Here is a 26,357-nt window from a genome sequence, read left to right as displayed (position 1 = left end):
TCTGGGCATCAGTCCTGTTAAAGTCTTGCTAGTTTTCAACTGCATCCTATAAGAGGAGGTGTTTCTTTTACATCCCTATAGGTCTAAGCAATGGCATAGTGGTAAATATGATGTGCAGGTGCTCATCAGGATAACCCCAACAGCCATGTTCCCAAATAGTCCACAACTATGCCCATGTTACACTATTTATTAGAATTAGCATGAATGCAGTCCTATACACAATTCCCTTCAACTAAGCTCTATTGAACTCAGTGGTGCCTATTTCTGTATGTGTAGGTTCAGGTTGTAAAACTCACCAAGCTTTAACAAAAGATAACCCAACATCTGAAATACACCTTTAACTATTAATTACAAATGAAAACAATATTGCAAATAAGAGGTACCATTTAAACGGCAAACATGAAGCAAGTAAGAACCCCATCAAAGATGTATCCAACTTCTGCTTGATTATTTTCTTCATCGTCTGACTTCTGTGCCAATCTGACATGAACAAATGGTCTCATCCCCATCATATATTTAAAGTGTATGACTTCTCCCAAAGAATCCTGTAATTAAGTTACAGTTCCCATGATTCTTTGCGGGAAGATATGTGGTTTTAATGTATGGTGTGGTATGGAACTGAAGCCTCATTATCACATCATTCCCTTGCCAGAACCAAGTGGTCCATCAGTTAATCTAGCGCTTCTTAATATGATGTTGCTGTCCTTACTCAGTTTTGGTGGTGGTCCGACATGCGCTCTGGACTTCAAGATTGATTTCAAACAACTTAAGGAACTACTGTGTGATTTTGTGGCATTGATTCAGCAGACAAAGTAGGAGTCAAGTTTGCATTTAGGTAGTAAGTAAGCAAACCTGAAAGTTGAAATTCAGGCACCAACATTATAGTATTTAAGGTAATATCTCTTCCAGAAACAAAACATACCACTGGTTACTTTTTGAGATTAATGACCAATAAATGACATTAAGCCCTGAATTTCAATGGTAGATCTTATATCACTGATTATCTGTATATCCAGCAGGCATAAATACTGTCTGTCATCCAATAACTGTCTTCATAATGCATTCCTTTTTCAATCTTCAATATGCATCTATCATAAGCCTTCTAGGATTTGAGTAACACTCTGAAACTGGGTGCTTGGCATACATGGTTTAACATAATGGGTTCCCATTTTTAATATTATACATTCCATATGTAGTTATAGTCAGGCTATTGGCCCATCTAGTTCAATATTGTTTACAGTTTACACTGACTGGTGATGGCTCTCCAGTTTCAGACATACAGATTTTCCCTGTACTACCTAGACATGCAACAAGTTGAACCTGGGACCTATGCATGCATATCTCTTCCTTTTATATAACTAGCTAATTCCCACCATTATGTGGAGAGACAATAGCATATTGTAGGTATGCTTGAGAGCTATAGTGCATAACATAGAGCACATAGACAAGTTGTACACTTCTGTGCAGACTCTTTCAGTTAAGGCTGGTTGGTAGATCTTTTCTACAAGTTGGGAGTGTCTCCAATACAATGCTTTGCTTTTTTCCATATGACTGAAAAGCAACAACTTATTTGTATGCGGAAAGGAAATGGATACACTTTGATGCACCACTATGATGTGAGTGAAACCTGCTACCTTCCCTGACTACCCTTGTATCTGTGGTGAGGGGCATATCTAATCCTTATTCAATTGCATCTTTTCCTTTGTGCACATCAGCCACTCAGTGGGGCGATTCAGCGGTAATTTAGGAAAATCTATTCAGAATCTCTCTTAATAGTATTAAAGCACTCTTTTTAAAAGTAGGATAGAAGTCTGATACACAAATACATTTCTCTGATTTAATATTTTAATTCCTTTTCATAATTAATAACTCTATAGTCATATTAAATAAATTATAATAAATTTGGTTGATTTCAGAAATGCAAGCATTTAGCTAAAGAGCTAACACCATTCTCCAAGGCCTATCTCTTGAGTTTTTACTCAAGCAAAAGTTTTAATGAAGGTGCCTGCACAAAGACAGGATATAGTTTTAATGAAAATCTATGCTTGTTTGGCCATATAAAGAATTTATCAGGTATTATTTATTTGGTATTTGACAGGGATAGCAGAGTATATCTATGGAAATATTTTGGGTTTTCCCTGTCCAAAAGAATATAGCTGATAATGAACATTTCAACAATGAATGTTAAGAACAAAAGAACTGTCTGTTAATTGGCTAATAGTATGAAAGGTTTAAGACCTGGTATTTCAAGATAAATGAAAGAAAAATATCCCCAGGAGTTAATAAAGAGTAGAGGTTTTCTGTGCTGATTAAAAAAGAGCATGAAAGGGTAAGATTCTCTGTATCCCATTATATTATCTGAAACACTGCCAAATACCAGTGCCCATGGGTGGACAGATTTCTCTTCCACAGTGTTCTGCCTTGCCTGTCTTCCAATTATTCAAAATGAAATTTTCTAATTAATTTCAGAAATGGTGAATGCACTGTTGGTTCTTGTTGCAGCCCTTCATTTCTCCCATTCATCATGGGGTCACCCCCCACCCCCAGCTATGCCATTTGCAGGACACATTAAAGCATCACAGACTTATTTTAGCACCCAGTTGTACTCACCATTACATTAAGATACATATATTTTAATAAGGAAAAAGCTATGGGCATGGGGGGGTTATGTGTGCACTCAGTGTGATATTAATGTGATGTCATGATTACAAATTTTGAAAACACAGTGACAGAAAGCAAAAACATTGATGCCACCGTGTGACCAGGACAAGGCATTATGACACTAATAAAATCCAGAGAGAAATAAAGAAGGATGGATTTTAGAAACATTCTTACTAATCCCCCTAATCAGTGCTTTTTCTGGAGGGACGCAGGGGGATGCATACCTCTAAACATTTGCGAATCTAAGTTTGGCCTCATTGAGGGGGCGGTATTTCAATATGAGTAGGAAAGTGAGAGCACCCGTAAACATTTTTTTTTTAAAAAAAGCACTGCCCTTAATACTGGTGAGTATCAATCTCTCAGTGGAGGTAAGAGAAACGAACAGGCGAGTAGCATTCACAAATTGGTTGCCTGTTTGTTTCTGAGCCCAATTTAAAGTACTCATGATAGTGTTTAAAGCCCTAAACAACTCAAGTCCCAAATATCTGAAAGACTGTCTGCTTCCCAACAGCTCCTCTTGGGTATTAAGTGGGAACCCTCTTGGTAGATCTGTTGTCTTCTGAAGCTCAGTGTGTGTGTAATGCAGGAGAGGGCATTTTCTGTGGCAGTCCCAAGGTTTTGTAATTCCTTACCACAGAGGTGTGTCTGGCAACTTCACCATATAGTTTTTGGTGACTGGAAGATGCATCTCTTTATCCTGGCTGGCACTGTGGGGTGGGTGTGTCAGGGGACCAAGAATAAATGGGATCCTATGGATCCACAGCCTCCCCCAACATGCCCCCAAGCACCCTTGGAGTACCTGGTTTTGTTTTCCACCATGGACAGTGTTTTTATTTTTTCTGCTGCCACACGACACCTCTGGTGGTGGACCTTCCATTCCCTTCACCAGTTTTATGTAGGAAACATTGATAGTGTTGCAGTATGGCAAAATTTATCTTAGCAAGGCTTGGGTGCGCCCTTTTAAGTTCCTGAGCATAGGTTCATTAATGCAGCCCATAAAGAACATTAATTGCTGGCTAGACACCCTAGGACAAACAGAGGAGAGTTGCTTACTGTTTCGGGGCTTCTCTTCATCCATGCCCTCATCTTCATTTTCTGGGTCAATATCTTCTGCTTGAGTTATCCAGTCCAGATATCCCTTCAAGTCCTCCTCCAGCTGTTGTTTCTCTCGCAACTTCTGAAAGTCACCTCGAGCTTTTGCTTTCTCTCTCTCTTTAGAAAACTCCCTGGCAAGAGGGAGGGGATTAAAGGATGAGAACAGGAGACCAAAAGAAAGATAGAAAAGAATTAGCTTGAATTGCACTGGAGATTATAAATTTCCTGCTATGGTAACTTGGCTGTCCATATTAATTTCAACCCATATTAATACATGCGATTCTTCTGTTTTATACACAATGACTTATCTTTAAGATGGTAATGTCAGCTACTTGTTCTGTATCTCAAATCATTTCTCAAAGAGAATTAATGATTATTTTTGTTATTATTTCTTATAAAATGCTTGCAGGAAAATATTATTCTGAATAATCTTGAGCAAACTATTATCTGTACTGCAGTAACATAAGGACAGTCTTTTCTCAACTCAAGGCAAAACTCCAAGCTTCTGTATGTGCCAATGTATATCTGTCATCATGCCAGGCTTTGCTCCATCTTCTCTTAGGAATTTCATAATAAAGACTTTAAAGTGGAGGATTGCAAGAAGCTCCACTTAACCCTCAGGAAGATCAGAAACAGCTCAGTAGATCAGTTCTAGAAGACAGCTTTGCCATAAGGTAGATGGATACATCACAAATATGACAAATGTGGAAAAAACGAAGTGCTTCTACTAGAAGCTGAAGCTCTGTGGCATGGAACTGTAGACAAAAGATGGATAGTGAGAAATCCAATGCCTTTCTCCTTCCAAGCACTGTATAAACATTATTGCACATTGAAGGCTTGTTGAATATTGTTAACACTCTTTAATGTATGGGGAACCAGGAAGTGGAAAAATTAGTGTTCATATTTGTCTGATGCCTTTTTAGATAGTCTGATCATTTTCAAAGCTGCTGTGTACCAACTGCTCCCAAAGTATCAACTAGAAATAATGATACCCATCCTTATTTCCCATCCTGCTCCCTGTAAACTTTTTAAGTAGAGATCTGACAACTGAACTTGAGACTTTCTGCTTGCAAATAATGAATTTTTAAAAAAATAATTCTAGCCCATGGGTAGGTAAACTAAGGCCGGGGGGCCGGATTTGGCCCAATCACCGTCTAAATCCGGCCCGCGGATGGTCCGGGAATCAGCGTGTTTTTATATGAGTAAGATAGATAAGATAAACTTTATTCGCATTAGCCAACGGCCATAGCAACATAAAACAAGCAATATATACAAATAAAATATATACAAATAAAAAAGACAGCAATGGGTGAAAAGGGCAATCAAATGGCCAATATTATTGGCAAATAAGAAATTCTACTATTGAGTTATTGCAAGGATAATATTGGAAAAATTAGTGTTTTTGAAAAATCATTCCACAGCAACAACAGCAAAGTAGTACAAAAACCAGTATCTTAAAATCTGATCTATGAAGGCCTGCTGTCTCTGGGAATATCAAATGAAATTCTTTAAAAAATTCCATCTATGGTGCTAATTTGAATCTATTCAGTATCAATATATGACCAAGAATGACCTCCAAATGATTCCTATTTGGCATTATTCTGTGAAATGACTGCAATTTCCATTCAGTTCCACATCTTACAATGGGCATAAATTATTTATGCTTGTTAGCTGTCATACCAAGAAAGCAAATTATCAAAAGGCTTGTTGACTGAACTACCCTTTCATTCATGTGGGCAATTTCCTCAGAACAAATCCGCAATCTGCTAAGTGTGTATGGTAACAAATGTTTATACAGCTAATGGGCAACCTGCATTTTTCAATTGATATGTATAAAATGTAAAAATTGAAATCTTTCCTATTTTACCACCATTTTTTTTTTGTTTCTGACCCCCATTTTTCAGAAGGCTAGAAACAAAAACAAACAAAAAACCTGCCCTGTCCTTCAATGATTAAATGGAGTTACAATGGAGAGTTGTTAGCCAAGAAAAATAATAATCTGAGAAGCACCTTCCAGAGGAAGGATGGGATATAAACTGAATAAATAATCATAATAGGTTAAAATTTGTTTCATATACTTCCATTCATTTTTTACCAATTCTTTACCATGATGTCACATGCATAGGGTGATATCCAACGTTAGTCATTCTCAGAATAATCCCATTGAAATTAATGGAAATCACCCAATAAGCAATAGGTATTATTTTTCTCTCTATGGTCAACATTTCATTAAACGGTTATGAAACTGCTTCACTAATGTAATAACAAGAAAAGACCTATGGCATATAGACAACTTATGTGCTTTAATCACTCAGGGGTCTGGTCTTAGAATTCAAATTCTAAAATTTCGAAAATCCTCTGTGACACACAAGTACATAGCCAACATTTGCCAGTTCTGCTGTGATGTCAGTTTATCAAGCCAATAATAATCAAAGTAATTAGACCTGTGCTTCCCAATCCCTCTGAGACCCCATGTAAACCACTCATAAATTCTAGTTATAAGCTCATGAGTTATGATAATGTTATTTACTATAGTCATTACTTCCACCAGGGGCAACAGTTTGCATATCCGGGTGAAGTTTCAATCCCAACAATGTTATATATAAGGGTGGGGAGTGTTTTCCACACCTAGCACTGCTAGCTTTTGGCAGTGCTGGCTTTCAACCCCCACCCCACTACTTTAGGCTGCTTAATGCCATATTTTTAATTTAGACTTTCACTGTCCATTTATAAGGTAAAGTTGATCCAAATCCCACTGACATTAGCAGATGACATTGGGAATATGTTGGATCAGGGCCCATATCTTCAACCCAAGAGAAAGAACATAAAGAATAATACAGAAGCATGTGTAATTAAACAACAACAATAGTAATTCCAAACATTTTTCCAGGTACTGCTTACCCGCTAAGTACACCGAGAACCAAGTTAAGTACAAAAAATGACCCTATGATGATTAGTGTAACAAAATAGATCCAGGGCCAGCCCCTTCCTATGGCATCATTGACCTGGAAGAGTGGAATGATAATTAGTGTGGAAAGTTCCATTCCTGAGCATTACAAGGCTCCAGTTGAAGGGAACTTGAGTCACCAGTGCTGAATTTGTTGTTCGGTTCAATCAACCAGGAAGTAAATTTTCTACCTATTTTAGTATAGATTGAGTTAAGTATTTGGTCACCTTACCAAGTGAATTTCTTACCACTGTATACTGTGCTGTAACTTGCCTGTCAGACACAGGCAAGACAAAGTCTGGGGAATCAATGTAGAAATCATAACAAATATAACCCTTGGTTTTGCTTGTGACAATTAAAGGATTCTGGTGACACAGAAGAACCCTGATTCTGGAGTCTTGCCCTGCAGCATGAGGGGGAAAAAATAACACCAAAACCAGCAGCTTACCCGCTCAACACACCAAGAACCAGATTAAGAACGAAAAAGGATCCAAAGATGACCAGACTGACAAAGTACACCCAAGGTAACTCATAGCCCATAGCGTCCTGCATCTGGAAAGATGGAGGATAGTTAGAAGATAGAGACAGAAAGCAGAATGGATTAGGGAAAGAAGACAGAAAGGTTTGCAAATAAGGCCTGTGGATAAAACAGATAGTTGGACATATTTTAGCTAATACCTAATTTTAGCTGTTTTGAAGGGCCTTTGATTAAAATACCATGTGAAAACAGAATGTGTCCATGAGAGAGAAATTAAACCAGATATATTGGGAACCACCTATTTTACTCATTGATATAAGAGAAGCATAACATTTTTATTATGTGCTAGGTGATGAACAGAACTTCAGTTACTCCAGTGACCCTTTGTTTAGATTATTATTTATAGCCTTCAGCATATTAAAATATAGAGGAAGAAGGGGGGAAGAAACCCTCAGTTACAAAATATAGACATAATATATTTGTGAACAATTGGATAGAGATTACATTTTTAAAATAATAACAACAAAAAAGTTAAGAAACACCCTTTCCTCTGTGTGTGTCCCCACCCCCATTTGCTGCTCTATCAAAGCAGATGGTCACACTGAATACAGTTTGGGTGGTGCATCAGCAACCATCTAGTTTTGTTTAAAGATTCAAACGTTTATTTTTATTGTTTTCGGAGTAACCATTTGTACTGAACTACCCAAATTGGAGACCAGGGTTAAGGAAATGTGCTGTGATTACCACTGTTTTTATACTAAAGTACATTATGTACATATATTTCAGTAAATATATGCAAGTCTTTACCATGTTTCCTTCCGCTTTGGGATAAACAAGGCATATATGCACTTTGTAAAAAAGCAGCCTTCCCATTGGCACAGCAAGGCTGAACCACAGCATTTTAAAAAATATTATCCAGGAATTCATACTGGGGAAGGTAAAACTGCCCATATAGCTACAATCAAATCCTCTGCTCTTGATTTTTACTCATAAATGTATTCTGCATCAAGCCCAGCATTCTTATGAAATAGTCTGAAGCAATGGCTTCAAGTAGCACATTCCTAAAGCAGAACAATTTTCCTGCCTCCAGGTTCCATCTCTGTTATTAAAAAAAAAGCAGGGAAAGAAGTATAATTTTGACTTTTCATAACTAAGACTTCCACTTTTTACTATAGCATCATGATACCTGAACTTCCTTGTGGCAACTGAACAGGTTGTCCCCTCAATTTCAAATGATTACAAAAGATTTAAAGCCATTGTATTCAAAGCAAACCTGTACAGTATAAGCCCAGGGAGGTAGCCATAGCTCAATTATAGACCATCTGGTTTGCATGCAGAAGGTCCCAGTTCAGTCCCTGGTATCTCCAGAAAGAGCTGGGAATGTGCCCCCCCCCGAAATCCTGAAGATGCACTGCCAGTCAGTGCACAGAATTCTGAGCTACGTGGACTGAGTCTGACTCAGTATGTCAGTTTCCTCTGTTCCTATTAGGAACAATGAATGCTGACACCATGAGGACATTTCTACACTGTGTAGAGTCACTTGAGTGGCAAAAGGAAAATGGAGGGAAGAGTCTCTGTACTTGGGTGTTGGACAAATGAATATAGGTAACCCTTCTAGCTGCTGTACTATAAAGGCATCCCTGTTAGGTCAAACTAATGATGTGCACATCCTGTTTCTTGCATTAACCTATAAAACATATCATAGACGGAATAAAATTGGGGCATGCTTTTGCTTTGCTTTTGTGAATGTTTTACAAGCCCTGTTTGGTATTTGTTCATTATCTAGTCCCCATGCAAAGGACAAAGTGGTTGCTAAAATTTCACAAATCCTTTTGCCTGCCACTGCCAAAGCTGCTGCCTCTCTGAAAATGGGGAGCTGCTGTTTGCTCATCAAAGAGGGATGTGAATATACTAATACTGCAGTGCAATGAAATATTTTAATTTTTCAAAAAATATTATGAAGGGTTCCTAAAACTTCTCAGTTGTGGAAAAACCTCTCCCTATGCTGCCAGCTGTAAAGAAAAGTAGCCCTCTTCAGACTCAGTGATACCTGTCCTATCTCTGCTGCCACTATGGTTGTTACCCTGAGGATTATTTTCTGTAGAGTTGAGAAAGGGGTAGGCCAAAAGCTTTAGGCGGCTTCTAGAACTATAATCACTGTTCTTCCATTTTAAGCTACAAATGCAAATTGCAGCTGATTTTCTACCCTCTTGGGAATATTGTGATTTTTCTGCGGGTGCATCCTGACACATTCTGTTCACTCTAGTGGACATGACAAAGTCATGTGGGCAGGGAAGGGTACAATTCACCTGAGCAGCCACTGCTTAAATCAATTGTTTAATCTGCACCATAGTACTTACTGAAGCTGTTTATGGCTGATTTCTGCTATGCCTTGTTACAAAGTGCTGCATTACTGGAACAGACGTGTTTTACATCAGAAGTTTCTAACTGAAAACAACAGACACGTTGCTAAAATGGCTGGAGTTGGAAAGGAAGCAGTTTTTTAAAACAAATTTTAAATTGGCATGACAAAACTCCTTATTTTAAGTGCTCTCTCTCTCTCTCTCTCTCTCTCTCTCTCTCTCTCTCTCTGTGTGTGTGTGTGTGTGTACATGAGCCATTCAGTGCCAATTTAAATATAAATTAAAGAACAGGGTGGTAAAATGCTCCCCAGGAGGAGGGCCACCAGCAGTAACTTCCCAGCCACTCAGAGCAGAGCCCCCTCCTTCATCAGTGGCGCTCCTCTCTGCTGATGGAGGCCTGCAATTCATTTTACAGTAATACTCTCTCATAGTCATCAACATCAGGATGGTTAGACTGCAGCCTTAGTGAGCAAATTGTGTCAACTTATTCCGATTCAGTGTTGAACAATGGGTTTTCTCAGGAAAGCAGTGGGATAAAACAAAACCTGTGTGGCCTACAAAACGTGGACCTGTGCCTGGAAAGTGTGGTGCAAAATCAAGTCTGGATTAGCCCTTAGCGTGGCAGCACCTACCATGGTGCTATGTCAGTCACTTTGTAGCTTTCTGTTTTTTATTAATCTTGTTGCACAATTTATTTATCCTCCAACTCAGCTAACATCATTAATGATGTTAATAATTAATAACACAAATTAAATACATTTAAAAACACAAAAGGAAACAGCAGCAGAACAACAACAGTATCAAGAAAGAGCAGAAATGCAGCCACTGATCAGTGCAAAAAACAAACAGGTCTTTTGTGAGTGTTGGAAGACCAATAAAGACGAGAGCAGAGGATCTCCCAGAGCAGGAGTTTCACACAGTGGGTTCCTTTCCTGAGTCCCCAGCAATAATAACAACAGTTATAGTCACCATAATTGTCTCAAGGCAATGTGCAACAAAAACTACTAAAAAAAAATGAAGAAAACAGCAGAATTAAACAACAGATTTAAAACAAAACTAAAACAATACCAAACAGACAGTGATGGAAAAGCCCCAGTTATCCATCTGGGAAAGTCTGTTGGAACAGGAATATTGCTAATTGTTTCTGGAAAATGCCTGTCATATCATGAAAGGACTGCTATTTTACAGAATAGGAGCAGCCATGCTAACAGCTCTGCTATGAGTGACTGTGGAGCAGGTTTCTGAGATATTTGGAAACTGCAGACTGTAGGGATCTACTGGGTATATACGGGAATCAAGTAGGGACACCAATCTCAGTAGACTTTGGTGTTAGTTCCAATCGGGGCTTCCTCTTTGGGCCTCAGTGGACAAGGAGGATTACACAGAAGGAGCTAGCCCTTTAGGTATGGAACTTGCATAGGGCTAAGAAAAGCTGCTAAAATTAGGAAAAACGGAGCAAGCAGACTTGCTATCCTGCAGATAGAGTCCCTCTGTTCAACTGTGTTTGTACAATTATCAAGCTATCAGAACTGGAGCAGAGCTACTGCCAGAGAAGCAGTAAATGGGAAATCAGTCCTGCTGCACCACAGAAATGTTTCTTTGCAGTTTAGTTCTTTGTATATTTGTAGTGCAGATAAACAATGCCAAATTCCTATACTTATTCGATACTGACATAATGTCTCCGTCACCCTGGTGTGGGGCAGGGATGGACCAATTATAGGATATGTGACAAAAGACATAAAAATATATTTTATAGAGCTACAGTTGCTATTTCATGGACACTTGGCCTCTACACAAACTGCTGGCTATGAAGAACATATGATTTCTTGTAAGGAGGACTTGTTTCTAAAGTCTCATGAAACTATCAGCAGAACATTATTTTTCTATTATGAAAAGGAGCACCCTGACTCTATGTTTGGGTTTTTAAAAAATTCTTGGCAATTTGCCAAAGCACATTGACTATGCAGCCATTAATCACAAACCCAAATCCTTGACAGCAGATGTAGGCTTTTCTTGCAAAACTTTTTTTACTGATCAGGGTAGAATCTACACACATATAAAAACCTTTTTTAAAATACATTGAATTTCCATAAGGTTCACCATCGCCATCTAGTGTCACAATGTATATTGCACTTAAAACACACTTAAAATGTTTTATAGTGGTACCTTGGATTAAGAACTTCATTCGTTCTGGAGGTCCGTTCTTAACCTGAAACTGTTCTTAACCTGAGGTACCACTTTAGCTAATGGGGTCTCCCGTTGCCGGAGCACGATTTCTGTTCTCATCCTGAAGCAAAGTTCTTATCCCGAGGTACTATTTCTGGGTTAGCGGAGTCTGTAACCTGAAGCGTATGTAACCTGAAGCGTATGTAACCTGAGGTACCACTGTATTTGCAGCTTTATAGCTGAGTCTCTGGTTCATGGCCTCATGGAGAGTCGAACAGGACTAAGACGACTAAACAACAACAAGCTGAGTCCAAAGCCTAGTCTTTCGTAGTTTCTCTACTGAGATGAAAAACTTGCACACAGTAATACTTGATGCAGTCACGCACTGCCAAACCAGACCATGAAATCTGCCAGGATGTTTTCAATACTGTTCATTTAAAAAAACACCACACACACACACACACACACACACACACACATTAAGGTATTTATTATAACTGTTCATTCATAAAAAGTTTTTTGGTCCTTAATAGTGCATTTGGTTCTATGTGAATTTCTTATTTATGAGTTGCATAAACTGCACCAAGAGAAGATGTTCATCTACCAGCTTCTTAGTTCTATTATGAGATAATCTGTGGTACATACAGAAACATGGAACTGCATTTGGTGAAACTTAATATTGTCAACAGTGCCCCAAACTTCCACATCTGAATTTTAAAACTTGAAAACTCGACAAAAGGAACTGATCTCATCTTGTGGTAAAAGTAAATATAGAAATCAGTAGACGCAGGGTGTCCTGATAGGGTGCAAGGTGTTGGGGGCACTCAAACCAGCAATTCAGAAAGCAGAGCCCATGACCACTAGAGCAGCTCTCACTCTGAAGGTGTTCCTGCCTCAGTCTCTGCTATGCTGCAGCATCACTCACATGGTGGCTAAAGCAGGAAAAGCCACCTTTAATTTCAGCTAAGAACATGGGCCTGCCTAGCTCTATATAACACCTGTTCCAAGTTGTGTTCCACACAGGGCATTTTATTTTTATGAATAGTAGCAGTAGAAAACTTGCCTTATATCATTTGGTAGCTGACCGCCAGCACTTTCATTGTTGTCTGCACCATCTGGCACCAATCATCAACCTATTAGTATTATTATTCACATTTGTTTGTCACTTTATTTTTAAAAAGTCTCAAAGCAACTTAAGATAAAATACAAACCTGTAAAATCAATTAAAAAGCAAAGGAAAAAACAACAATGTACAAAACAACTAAAAGGACAAATTCTACCCCACCCCACTAGAAAATGAGCACCACACATAGGTGCCATCTCCTCAGGGCTCTGGGTGCCCGAGCAACCACAAAATTTCCCATAATAGGGACCGGACACCTACAAAATGCACCACGCCCTGTGGAAAGAGCGCAGAGTTCAGGCAGGAGGGGAAGAGAAAGCACAGAGTTGTGGGGGAGACAGTGTGTGCAGAGTTTGGGCGCGAAGGGAAGAGAAAAATAGGTGCCGGTACTCACCATGAAGTTGTTACAGTGTCACATTTTTTAACAACAAAAGAGGTGCCGGTACTGCGTAACCCTGCATACCCCCTGAAAAAAATGCACTGACTAGGACTGCAATCTAAACACACTTACTGTGATGAAATACACCCCAATGACACCCAACTGGATTTCTGAGTAAACATGCATAGCATTGTGCTATTAACTCCCAAATAAATTTGCCTAGGGTCAGGGTGCCACTTAAAGACAAAGCCAACAGAACATTTTGCTCTGTGGTTATAGTAGCCCAGAATAGAAATGAGGAAGAACATGTTTTAGAAAGAAAGAAAGAAAATGTCCAGATTTCCAGGTAGAAAATATTTTAATGATATACAATATGAGCTCCAATCCTTTGCAAAACTTGCTCTGCTTTTTATTTGCTCAAAATATTAGGGGTTGTTTTTTATCATATAAAGTCTCATTTTTATTTCCTTCATGATGAGTCAGTTAAATCTTTGCAGGATAAAACTAATGAATGCAAAAGCAATTAGCAATTCAGTGCAATTCAACTGCCTCTATTAAGGAGGGAGGTGCCACTTTGTGTAATATATTGTCCAGCAATGAAATTCATTGTTATTCACTGTATAAGGAATGGACACATACATGGAAATATTTGTACTGGCATCCCCTCTATATATCTGGCAATACAAGTAAATAAACTGGGCAACATCTCAAGTAATGCTTTTTGATACAGAAACCTGTCTTTTTATTTTTACAGATGCAGTCTGAGTCTCCTCTCTGAGAACAAAATATTAAAAGCAAGGAGTCACCTAGCAGTGAGCCAGGCTGTTAGCAAGCTATTCTGGCTCTCTGCCAGTAATAACAGCAGAGGTGGAGGGGAACTATCTTTTCAACCAACATATTTACTTCTCTCCCAAAGTGCAATGAGCCAAGAGAAAGCAAGGCATTGCCAGAGACCCTTATCTAACTGCAGAGAAGCATCCCCAGGAGCCTGCAACTAATCCATTGATTTGTAATGGTTCCTGATGAACTAACCTAAACAATACTCCACCCCAGAGGGATACAGTTGCTTAGTTAGACGTCTGATAAGGATTTGTGAAAGGATTAAGTCTTAGATCTACTATACAACCTAAACATTGAGTGATTTGCCAGGGAAAAAGAGAATAAGTACTTGTCTAACTTTTTTGCATTCAACAATAATACATTTCCAATTACAATCCTCTTGCCTTGCCCCAACTATCTCGAAACCAAGCATTTTCTATTAAGGGTGGGAACTATTCATCCTTCACAAAGCAACAACATGGGAATGAATTATAGGAACTTTCTGGTGGCGTGGCCTTAACATGCAGGCAAGGAGGGACAGATTTCTTATTTATTAAGGGCAGTCATCTTCTGCCCCCCCCCAAGAAATGTTGCTACTTTATTAACATAGCATCAATCCCTTTGGACAAATATAGCAAACACTACTGAGTTGTTCAGGGCAGCCATTGTGTGAAGCAACAACAAAGTTTATTTATTTGGTTCGTGTGTTTTCTGGACATTGTAGATCTGTCTTAGTCTGGACATTGTAGATCTGTCTTATTTATTGGGGGGGGGGGACAGGATCCTTTGCCACTTTAAGGTAAGCCCATCCCAACCAAAAGGTTCTTAGATTTCATCTAATTCCAAGGATCAATCCAATTTTTAGGGACATCCCTCCCCCCAAGGTAATAGGCTGAATATTCTATGATGCAACTATGGGGGTACATTTTGTTCCTTAGAGATCTTTAACTGGGGCCTCTAGTGTTGCAGGTAAAATCTGTGCAAGGTCATTGCTTCTGAAGCAAAACTGTGGGCTAGCAACTCAGCTATCACCTAGCAGCAGGCACTCCATCAGGCTCCAGCCGAAGGAGAAAAGAGCCTCAAGGCCAGGCATAGGCAACCTCTGGCCCTCCAGATGTTTGGGACTACAATTCCCATCATCCTTGACCACTAGTCCTGTTAGCTAGGGATGATGGGAATTGCAGTCCCAAACATCTGGAGGGCCAGAGGTTGCCTATGCCTGCTCAAGGCTATTCTAACAGCTCTTTTGAGAGACCAGCTGGCTCTGCCTATCTTTCAGTGTCTTCTAGCTGCAACCATTCCATCAAACTACCTGAACTATTTCCATCTCAGCTTCAGACCTGAGAACTGTAACTTTAAGAATTGATACCTGAGTGTGGTTCCCCCACCTCTCTCCTATTTCTCTCCCTGTCTCTATTAATCATTTTGTTTTGTTTTGTGTTTTTTTAATGTATTTTTTATTAAATATTTCTTGGTTTACAAAAATATGTGCAATGTCTATTTTTTCAAGTTACATTTTCTACAGGTCAGTTTCATTTGTTGAGACATTAGTGTTACATTAGGAAGAAAAGGGGGAAAGAGGTGGATGGAGCCATGGTAGGTGGGGGTGGGGTCAGGTGGCAAAGTTTCTATTTTATTTAATGTATGTGTGTGGGGGGTTTTGTGTCAGCATCGCTTGTGCAGGTTCTTTTTGCTATTCGCTTGTGTACCTTTGGTGGTGAGAGAAGCTGGGGTTAGCCTAGAGTGTGGTTGCTTGTTTGTGATTGGCTGTGGTGAACTTTGTTTTCATGTGTGAGTGGTATGGGTGGGTGTTTTTGAATCAGGTTAGCCATATTGAAACAGGGTAAAAATTCTTTAAATAAATAGCATACAACAGGTCTCAGGGCATAGTCTGAAACCACATGATTCAGCCACCTTGTTAAAACAAAGCAGATCTGAATCTGAATGGGGGACCACATAAATAATTTCCCTCTACTGCCAGCCCATTCTGTTCATAGTAGCCTACACTTCATATATTTTCTGAATCAATCAATCAATCAATAGATTTTTATTGTTTATAGTGGCCATCACAATACAATATAAGCACAAATCAAATAACTACAGAACGACAGACTTTACATGCACTAAACTAAAACAGATGTCCAATGTCCAGAAAAACACACACGCACCAAAAAACCATTTCTTCTGGTCAGCATCCCTAGGGTCTGGCACTTGCATTATCCATAAAGGCTGTCCTTATCTTTCTTGCTGCTAGTACAAATAGTGCCACCCTATCAACTTCTGCCAATAGCCTTTTAATTTTAAAGACATCTGGTTGAACGTCTAAGGCGGTCTAAGGCGGTCTGAAAAGGGGAGATTAAATTTGGCTCTAGGTGAATCATATATAATATAATATACAAGATCCTCAATAGACCCTGATCCACATATACAGAGGTGCTCTTTTGCAGGTCTGCTAGTATATCTCCCAGCCATCATTTCTACATTTTCTAGAAATGATGTTTGATTGTTTTCAATAATTTCCTATTTAAAGTTTGCCCAGTGAAATTTGTATTTTAATCCAGTGCTTGGAATAGACAACATATTCATCAAACACTCCCAGGAGACACAGTGAGGAAATGTGGCCATACATTTAAGTAACTGGTAGTTTGGCAATAACACTAGAAACAAAGCAAAAGTGGATATCACTAAAAACATTAAGGCCAACAATATACTTTATGAAACACATCAGAAGCAGAAAAGTAGCTAGGGAGGTGGTTGGACCATTAGTCCAGAAAGGAGCTACATGTTTGTTAAAAGAGGATAAGGAGGTTGTAGTAAAACTGAATGAATTCTTTGCATATGTCTGCATGCTGTGGAAGACGTAGGACACAACCCTGTGCCTGAATTGACCTTTTCAGGAAGGACATTTGAAGAAGTAAGCTAAATAGGCCTCATTAAGAAATTTAAAAGTAACAAATCATCAGGTGCAGATGGCATCTATCCAAGAGTTCTTATAGAACTCAAATATCAAATAGCTGATCTTCTAACATGTATTGTGGCACTCTGGTCAGTGACCGAAATAAATTCATTCAACACATAACGTGTCCCTGAGCTTGGCCTCCATACCAGTTCTTTAAAGGGGATTCAGAAAATTACAGGCCACTTGGCTTAACGTCTGTCCAGGTAAATTGGTAGAAAGTATTATTTAGGATAAAATGATCAAGCATATAAAAGGACAAGTCTTGCTGAGGAATCAACATGGCTTCTGCAAATGTAAAACTCTCTTGCTCTCTAATATTTTAGAGGTCTTAACGGCTTCTTGTCTTCTCAGTTCTAGCTCCTGCTCTCTCTGGCCAGCTATGAGGTTACCTCCTTGGACTTTAATACCTGCTTCCATCCACTGAGCATATGGTTTTGTCTAATATTTAAAATACATAGTATTGGGCTTGACTGTTTTACATGGGTTCTATATCCTATGATAAGAACCTGCCATCCTCATTTTGCATAATGCATTTTGTGATAGTCAATAATAAATAAGACTGTGTAATTTGAGTTGTGTCATCAGATCCCTGTAAATCTACAATCTCATAAGGAGTCAGATTCTTTCTTTAAAAAACCCTGGGTGAAGTCCCTGGCCCAGTCAGATATGCCAATCTATTTTATTTTAGCACTGATTATGTGTGACCTATACAAACTCCCTAAAGGACCTTCAAAATGACTTTGATCACAGTGTATTTGCTAGTGGGTCACCTTGGCCAGCAGCGTAAATGTGTTCTTTTTTTAAAAAATTAAGACCGCTTCTTTTCCCAAATGGATTTTTTTAAAAGTACCCATACGGCTCAAAGGCTATTTACACAGGAGGGTTGATTATTATTTCATTGCAAATTCTACAGCATTACGAAGTATCCATCTATTCCTCTGGTACTTAGAAACCTTAGTTATTTAAAAGTCTTTTCATCTTTTACAAGCTTTGGAAATTCACTCTGAAAAGGATAAAGCCCTGACTGTAAGCATGAACATATTCTTCAGGACACTAGGTCTCCAAATGTTAGAGCTGATTTCAGTTCAAATTCTAGGGGCTTTCCCCTTCTGCTTATGTTTATTTTGTATTTACATTTACAAGGCGGTCTTAATTTTTTAAAAAAAGAACACATTTACGCTGCTGGCCAAGATGAAAGAGATTTACAGTATTGCTTCAAATCTCCAAGCTCAGGGTTTTCCATTTCCCAACAGAGAGATGTAAGATTCCTTTGTGTGAGTGTGTGTACAGCATGAAATGCATAAAATGTTGTGTAATGATTTACATAGTCAACTAAATGCTTGAAAAGAAAGATAGTAAGAAATATAATAAGATATAAATTCTCCATGCTCTTTAGTAATGTTTTCATACTTCAAGCTTCAAGATAGAAAATGCTGGGCATCTATTAATTTACAGCTTTCTGAAGAATATTAATATCTTCAATACCAAATGGAACATACTGATCACAAGTAGAACACTCAGGTCTTTTGTAAATTCACATTCTGGACATGTTCTGCCCTACACTTTGTAAACTAAAATTTTCCAGCTCCGTCAAAGTTTCCCCCCCAAAATTCTTCCTGTTGGTTGTTTGGTGCATAATAGTCAGCCACTGATCCTGCAATGTGCCCCTGATAAACAAGTAACGTAGATCAGGATCACTAAGGGTTTGTTCAGGTTTAAATTCTGATTTATCCGCAACACATGTTGCTACCCCACAAGCATTAGATGTTCCCTGAGAGGCAAACCACTGTCCCCCAGAGGAGGGGAGGGGAGGGGAGACATACTCATTGTAGTCCCCCTCCTCCTCTGGTGAGTCTCCTGGACCAGAATCAAGTCTGGTCTCCCTTTTCTTAATTCCTTCCAAACCTATCTCCATTTTATGGCTGATCCCATAAAAATGTGATTATTTTTAAATTATCCATACTTGTTCCAGGATGATTAGTACGTTATAGGAGCGTGTGGAAAACATTATATCTAAAAGACAATTGCTGGCAACTTGCAATAGTTTAACAGCTGGACGGTGAACAAACCCCAAACTTCCCCTCCCCCCCTTTCCCCTCCCACCTACAACAATAAAATTCCCTCCTACTGTTGGAACCATTGTGGTATCCACAGAGTAGTAAATTCTACTCTTTCAGTAGTATTAACAATAGGGGATGACCAAAATCACCGCTTCCCCCCCTCCCAAGAACATTCTATGATAGTAAAGTTACAAAGCAAGTCATAAAAACCAATACAAAACGATCTCATGCAGAGCAGAAGCCATATTGTGGGATTCTCTGTCCATTTTTCTTCTGCATTGGATTTTTCTGCTTGGGTTACCTTGATGTAAGTTGCAGCTTTGTATCAAAGTATTATGAAACTCCAAGCAACACTAACTCTGTATTCTGAGATATTGTATGGGGGATTCAGTTCAGCTAAGGATGACTGGTGGGCTACAATTGCTAGTATTGTAAGTCCTAAATTAGAAAACTTCCTGGAAATAATCAACTGACAGTCCATAACTGGCCCATAACTCATAATTAATTCACATATTTATATATCACTGTTTTGCAGAATTTCCAGCAAAAACAACATTTTAGCCTTAACCAGCCTGTTCTTGTCTTTCCATATCAGCCACTATGTATATGCAGGCAAAAAACAATATATGACAAGAGAGAAGGCAGAAAAGGTCTGACTTCTCACTCTTGTTCTTTGCTATAATTTCCTTATAGATTTTTGTACTCACAGAGGCCTGGCAGTAACTGTTTCCTGTTTCTCTTGGGAAAACTATACCAATCAACAGCTGACCTCCAACCCAGTCCCTGCATACAGATTGTCCTGTATACAGTTGGCTAGTGGAGAAAACACTGGACCTGAGCAAATAATTAGCAGGCAAAATAGCCATACTGAACTCATTTGTTCTTTCTGACTTTCTGCATATCTCCTATATGATCCAACTGATTGGAAAACAATACAGTGGTACCTTGGGGTACATACACATCAGGTTACATACGCTTCAGGTTACAGACTCCGCTAACCCAGAAATAGTACCTCGGGTTAAGAACTTTGCTTCAGGATGAGAACAGAAATCGCATGGCGGCGGCGCAGCGGCAGGCCCCATTAGCTAAAGTGGTGCTTCAGGTTAAGAACGGACCTCTGGAACGAATTAAGTACGTAACCAGACGTACCACTGTACAGTGGTACCTCAGTTTCATACGCTTCAGGTTACAGATGCTTCAGGTTACAGACTCCACTAATCCAAAAATAGTTCCTAGGGTTAAGAACTTTGCTTCAGGATGAGAACAGAAATCGTGCAGCGGCGGTGCGGAAGCAGCAGAAGGCCCCATTAGCTAAAGTGGTACCTCAGGTTAAGGAAAGTTTCAGGTTAAGAACAGACCTCCAGAACGAATTAAGTTCTTAACCAGAGGTACCACTGTACTGATTTTGGAAGAAAAGTCAGTAAAATTAAATCCTATATTCTGAACTGAATTCTGTTTCAAAAATGACAGTTCCCTCTGACACTGAACTATGACACTTCCCCTAGTCAACACCTTTGAAATTTTATTTCAAAAGACTGCTGCTGATATTATCTCCCAGTGTTCCATAGCTGGGAACAATTGATTGAGAAATAGGATTTGGTGATGGTGAAAGCATCAGCTAGGGAAAGAATAAGAAAAGAGCAAAATAATGAAGAAAGTGATTAAAAAAAGGTCAAGAGAAAGGTGGGAATGTGAAATATATCCTTCCCGAGCAGGACATTGGACAGAGGCCTCCTCTTTTCTAGTTCCCAGCAAATTCTCAATTGGTTCAAATGTAATACCAACCCACAGTTTGGAGCTAAGAAGCCTCAGCCTCACGAGCTCCTTCCTCTCCATCTCCTTATGCACAGCAATACCCAATAAATCCCATGCCCATGCTATAGTTTGTGGGAAACCACAGTTCACTGTTATATCTAAATTCTATCAACCCTGGTTTCCAATTCTAGTTTGCAAGGAATCATAAACTATAACCAAGTGTCTTCCATATTGTACAGGTGGGATGATCACAGAGAGACAGTGAGTAGCCTGTGCCTTTTGCATTCACTTAAAGGATAGTTTATTTGGTGTTTTTTGTTTTGTTTTTGTTTTTTGATGTGGTCACCAATCCATTTTTAGTTCTCTCCTAATAATAGCTATATCCTGAAGAAGAACTTATATCCATTTTATTCATGAAAAGTGCTATGATAGCCTGGCTAATGTTACATTATCCTGGCTACATGGTGACTTAGAAAGCAAGATAATGGACAATCTGAAATCAGAACAAATTAAAATGAAGTAGTATACACAAGTGACAGCAATCCAGGGTTGTATATGCCCTCTGGAATTGGCAGCAATTGTCTTGGCATCATGGCTCCTCACTGGCACAAAACATGAACACCCAATACCTGTCATCTTTTTTTCTTTTTTCGGCAAAGAGATACTTGGAATTAATTAGCGATGACTGGTTTTTTTTAATTCCCTGGGCTTATTCTTTGTTATATTTCACAACCCTGCCAAAATCTGCTGTGTTTATTGTTTCCCCCTTCTAAACAAACCAATCTAAAAAGAAAGCAGTAGTTCTTTCTTGGAGAAAAAATATGTACAGGAAACATGCAGAGAGGTGCATTCAGCAAAACAGATTATTCTCTTGTGTGGAAAGGCCATGCTAATTCAAGCCTATGCACCCTTAAAAATAAAGGGTGAGAAAGCACAAACACAGCTGCTGAAAATTGTGGGGTGGTGGTTCTGTTTATAACATTAAAAAAAATTGTGGCAATATCACTGTGTTCCTCATCACCACATCTCCCTCAATGGGCTTCAACAGGCTGCACAGGGATAAGCAAAGCTCACAAAACATGTCAAGGCTGTCAGCAAAGTAAATTATATCTATTGCCTGGTTTCTTCCCCAATTTGATTTCCTGACAGGAGTTTCCAGGGCAACTGTGAGCTTCTGTTTCAAGCTTTTTCATCAAAGCTCAAGAGTGCAATTTCAGAGATGCTGGAGGATGGAAGGGAGTTTTACAAGTCAGCATGTCTAAACCAGCTGCATCAGACTTGCAGGCTTCCTACCTTCTTCCCTTGGGTTGTTATAATCCACTCAGCAAGGGGGCCAACCCAATTGTGCAAGCAATCAACCCAGGCAGCTGCTTTAGATACCAACACTTTTAGAGAAGGCCCAATCTAGGGAGCATGCTGCAGAATTCCTTACAATGTCAAAAAAAAGATCCACATACTATTGGAAAATGGAATTTCCTTTCCTGTAAATTCACAAAAGCCTTGGTGGGGGGAAGGAGAAATGGCAGAAGTTTGAAAACCTTTTGCATTTGGGCCAGATTTTGGTGGCTAGAATTAAGCTTTTTATGGCATGATGGTTTTTTGTTTCAAATAAACCCTGCAATATGTATAAGCATTATTTTTAAATTACACCCCATGCCAAGTCATAGAGAGGAAATAGGACAGAAACATATAAATAAAATTAAGTTGATTCTTGCTCTCAAAGCTATCTATGCCAGTCTGACGAAGAACCATGTCAGATTAACAATTTTGCTTGATATTTTAAAATCTGGTCTAATATAAGACACAATTTTGCCTATTATATGTGTCCTGTGCTGATGATAACTCAGATGGTAACCCTATGTCTCATGATGGTGTTCCCCACTGGACTGCTGGACTGCTACTTTTAGATTTTTTAAAAAAGTTTTAAATACACATAAGAGGATGGATTCGAACAAGTTTAAGCCTGTGCCATAATGAAGTGTTTCCCTGTGGCTTCAGGGGCTCCACTGTATACATGGTGCTCCACTGTCCACATAGCCTTCCTCTTTCACTTCAACAGAGTAGGTAGTTTGCTAACCAGAATTCAAGTCACATGTAGAGTCACACAATCACTGAACTGAATGCCAATTCCTATGAGTGAAAATGCTTCGCAGGATCATGAAAGCACCCCTGGAATTCTAACCTTTATGTTTTAACCCTGTCTATGAGCTAATTCTGGCTAAACTTTATCATGTTAATGACAACTGAAACTCAGTGTGCCTTGTTCAGCTTTGTTTTCTGTGAACTTGCAGTTCTGACTTATTAGTACAGGATCTGTGCTAGAGAAGTGCATGGATAGCACCAGAGAGGAACTGGGGGGAAGGGGCAAACCTGGCCCCTAACCCTTGCTCTCATTGCTGGACTCCTATTGTTAACATATTGCATATTTTTCATTCAGAGAACAACTTGCCCACCTAGAAATAAGCTGTGCCCCTTCTGTGACTGCCCCTGTAATTTTCCCCCCTGTTTCTGACACTGGAAGTGATGGAGATTCAGTCACAGAGACACTTCACTCAAGAAACCAGAGGAGTTTACTAAGAGTATATGAAACCATAAATCTTGTCTGTGATGCAAGCTGTAATTTCTAACATTACTACAGATTTCTTCAGTCTAAGAATGTTTTAGACAAGAGGATAGGTTGCTCAGGAAAGTAGTAGAACTTCCTTCTCTGGAACAATTTAAGGAATATTAGACAAATTTATTTATGGAAGGTTTAGATTTGGACAACCCTGCTTCCATAGGCCCAGACATGGTCATCGTTTAGCTCTGTGACTCCTATACTAATACTAGTAACTACAGTTTGTATTCTGTCACCAAAGATTTCTGGCTGCCCTCATCTGTGCTTTGACTTACACTGTAGTGGAATGTTGGCTGTTATTATGAGGAAGACTCCATGGCCTAAGTTTCAAGGAACAGAGATAGATATGTTGGGTTGTCGCCATCTAAATTTTACTTAAGAGTAGACCCATTGAAATTAATGGACCTAAAATAGTTACTCTGAGGATGACTACCGTTGGATTCATCCCATTCTGTTTCTAGATTTCTTTTTCTTTTAGTAATCAGGGTGACATAGATTATTACACACTAAATTTCAGTTCTTGTGTGTTGGAAATAGCTTAACAATTTAGATATTCCTATAAGTATGACCCAAGAGTCTTCATTTATATAGATATCTAGAGGCTGGTGCTTCCAGTGATAGTAAGATGGTTAAATGAAGTGTAATTATTTGGTTAGCAAGAAATTGTGCTGCTTTATTAATCTGGAGCAGTATGAAACATTTCTCATGCAAGAAAACACTGGTCAGTAAAAGCATAGTGAAAATCTTGATAAATAAATGTAAATTGAAAGATAACACTGAAAGCTAAGAACAAACAGTGAAGGGCTGTCATACTGCCCCTTTAATGCACTACATCAATCTGAGGTATCAGTTCAGTAGTTATCCCATTTGCATGACATACAGAGCAAGCAGTATAACAAAATAGCAATGACAGCCCCATGTTTTAAGCATGACATAAGAAGAGTGCTGTATCCACATTGTCACAGATTGATTTCACGTACATACCCAGTATAGCACATCTGTCCAGCCCTCCATGGTGATGCACTGAAACACAGTTAACATGGCAAAGGCAAAATTGTCGAAGTTGGTAATGCCATGCTTAGGTCCTTCCCATCCTGGTCTGCATTCAGTACCATTCTGACATTGCCGCCCATGCGCAAATACAGGTGCACAAGGAGAGGGTTCCTCTTCTGCTGGTGTATCTTAAACAACAGGGATAAAGAATTGTTAAAATCCATGCAATTGAATGGTGAGGCAAAGAGTTATTTGCTTGTAATGGTGGCAAGGTATCTGAAGACATTAATTGTAATTAACTTTTTATATATTCATGCTGTGCTTGTGCTTCATAGAAATCGGGGCAGTTTACATACTGCCTTTGATCCAAAGATACCAATGTGTGCCTGGAATGTGCTTCTACTTGTGTGTGGCAGTTGGAGGAAAGGTCCTGATTTCTGCAGGTTCCCTCTTCCTGCTATAGCTCCTCATGCCATACCCCATGCCAGTATGGAAGGCACCTCAAACCTCAGGAGCAACCTTTCAAGAAGTATTTTAACTTCCCCTTTACTTTATAAAATTCTAGAAAGATGGATATAAACAAATAGAATAGTTCCCCTATCTTGACATCTATAGCCATTGTGCTTGTAAAAAATGTTATAATCTGCATTACTTTCATATGGTTCTTGGATTTGTTACAAATAATAAAAAAACCTAATTCAGAAAACAAAACAAAAATCATAAAACTGATTTGGTCTAAAAGATCATCTGCTGTAAATGCTTCTATTCTCCAATAGATCAGGCCATATGTAATCCAAAACATAGTGTACCACAGGTAGATAAGATGTACAGAGCAGAAAGGCAAACAGTTCCAGGAATTAGTTCTTTGATGGCACAAACAAACAAGAGGAAGAGAGAAGCCTCCCAAAGTCAACAGGCAATTCCTGAGATTTGTTCTTGTTGTTACAATCCCAAATATGTTATACAGGTTATGAGTTGATCTCAAAACAACCTAAAAGGCACTTTGACATCATCAAGTATTATGCATCCACATAACATGGATGGAAATTTTTTTTACTGACTTATGTGACTCACAAGTGCAATGCCAGAATTTATTTGTACTCTTCTTTTCACATGACTCTTCTATTGCCTTCTCTATAAGTGCACATATAAAACATCTCTAGACCAGACTTAAATAGCCACTCATGCTGTGCAGTTTTATACTTATTCCTGAACAATTTGGAAACATCACTGAATTTATTCTCATTTGCCCTACAGTTTACAGTCCACAATCACTGTTGCTACCTTTCCCCTCAGAATCAGGAAAGGCAAGGACAGGGGCAGGTGGGAAAGATAGAGAAAAGATCAAGCAGCTGCTTAGTGAGCAAGGTGAAATGTTGGTGGTAGCAGATAAAAAAATCTATCTCCATCTTTCTCTCTATGCAGCTGGTTGGCAGGATTCCAATTTTTTAAAATATCTTTGCAAGTAAACAAAGTATATATTCTTTTTAAAAAGAACTGTGCATCTCTTTCTGTGTGTGCTGTGTTGCACTGTGACCTGCTGTGTGTATGTGTGCTGTGACGGGCATGAAGTGCATGTCTGTGGGAGACTGAGGGGGGTTCACACCCATTTTCTTGGCCACACTCATCACTGCCATGTGCCCCTTGTAGGGGTTGCACCAGGCAGTGTGGTCCTCAGCCTGAAAAGCTTTGCCATCTCTGTCTTATATGACTACTTGAAAAGACTCAAGGGATGGTTTTTCTGAGTTTGTAAATGGAAAGAGTATGTGAAAGTAAAACAAACCAAGAAGCTTTGTCTAGAACTAGAGTCACTGAGTCAGACTACACATTATTAACATTTACAACAGTTTATATTTGGGAACTGTACTGATAATAGGATATGACAGTTGTTGCTCTTAACATTGCCAGCTCATATCCAGATCAATGAGCTAATGACAAAAGT

General features: G+C 39.0%; 1 protein-coding gene across 1 annotated transcript in view; it reads right to left on the bottom strand.

The window, feature by feature from the left end:
• Positions 1-26,357, bottom strand: part of CACNA1C (calcium voltage-gated channel subunit alpha1 C) — a 480,830-nt gene that overhangs the window by 177,069 nt on the left and 277,404 nt on the right. Inside the window, exons 8-10 of the mRNA XM_083572199.1 lie at positions 24,407-24,603; positions 7,152-7,255; positions 3,715-3,887 (exon numbers count right to left, since the gene is read on the bottom strand). Coding sequence (XP_083428325.1) covers positions 3,715-3,887; positions 7,152-7,255; positions 24,407-24,603 — 474 coding nt within the window. The remainder of the gene's footprint in view (positions 1-3,714; positions 3,888-7,151; positions 7,256-24,406; positions 24,604-26,357) is intronic.

This window comes from Podarcis filfolensis (genome assembly GCF_964270895.1).
Source record: "Podarcis filfolensis genome assembly, chromosome: 10".
Lineage (NCBI taxonomy): Eukaryota > Metazoa > Chordata > Lepidosauria > Squamata > Lacertidae > Podarcis > Podarcis filfolensis.
Note: the sequence above shows the minus strand (reverse complement) of the source record. Positions and strands in the feature narration are given on the sequence as shown.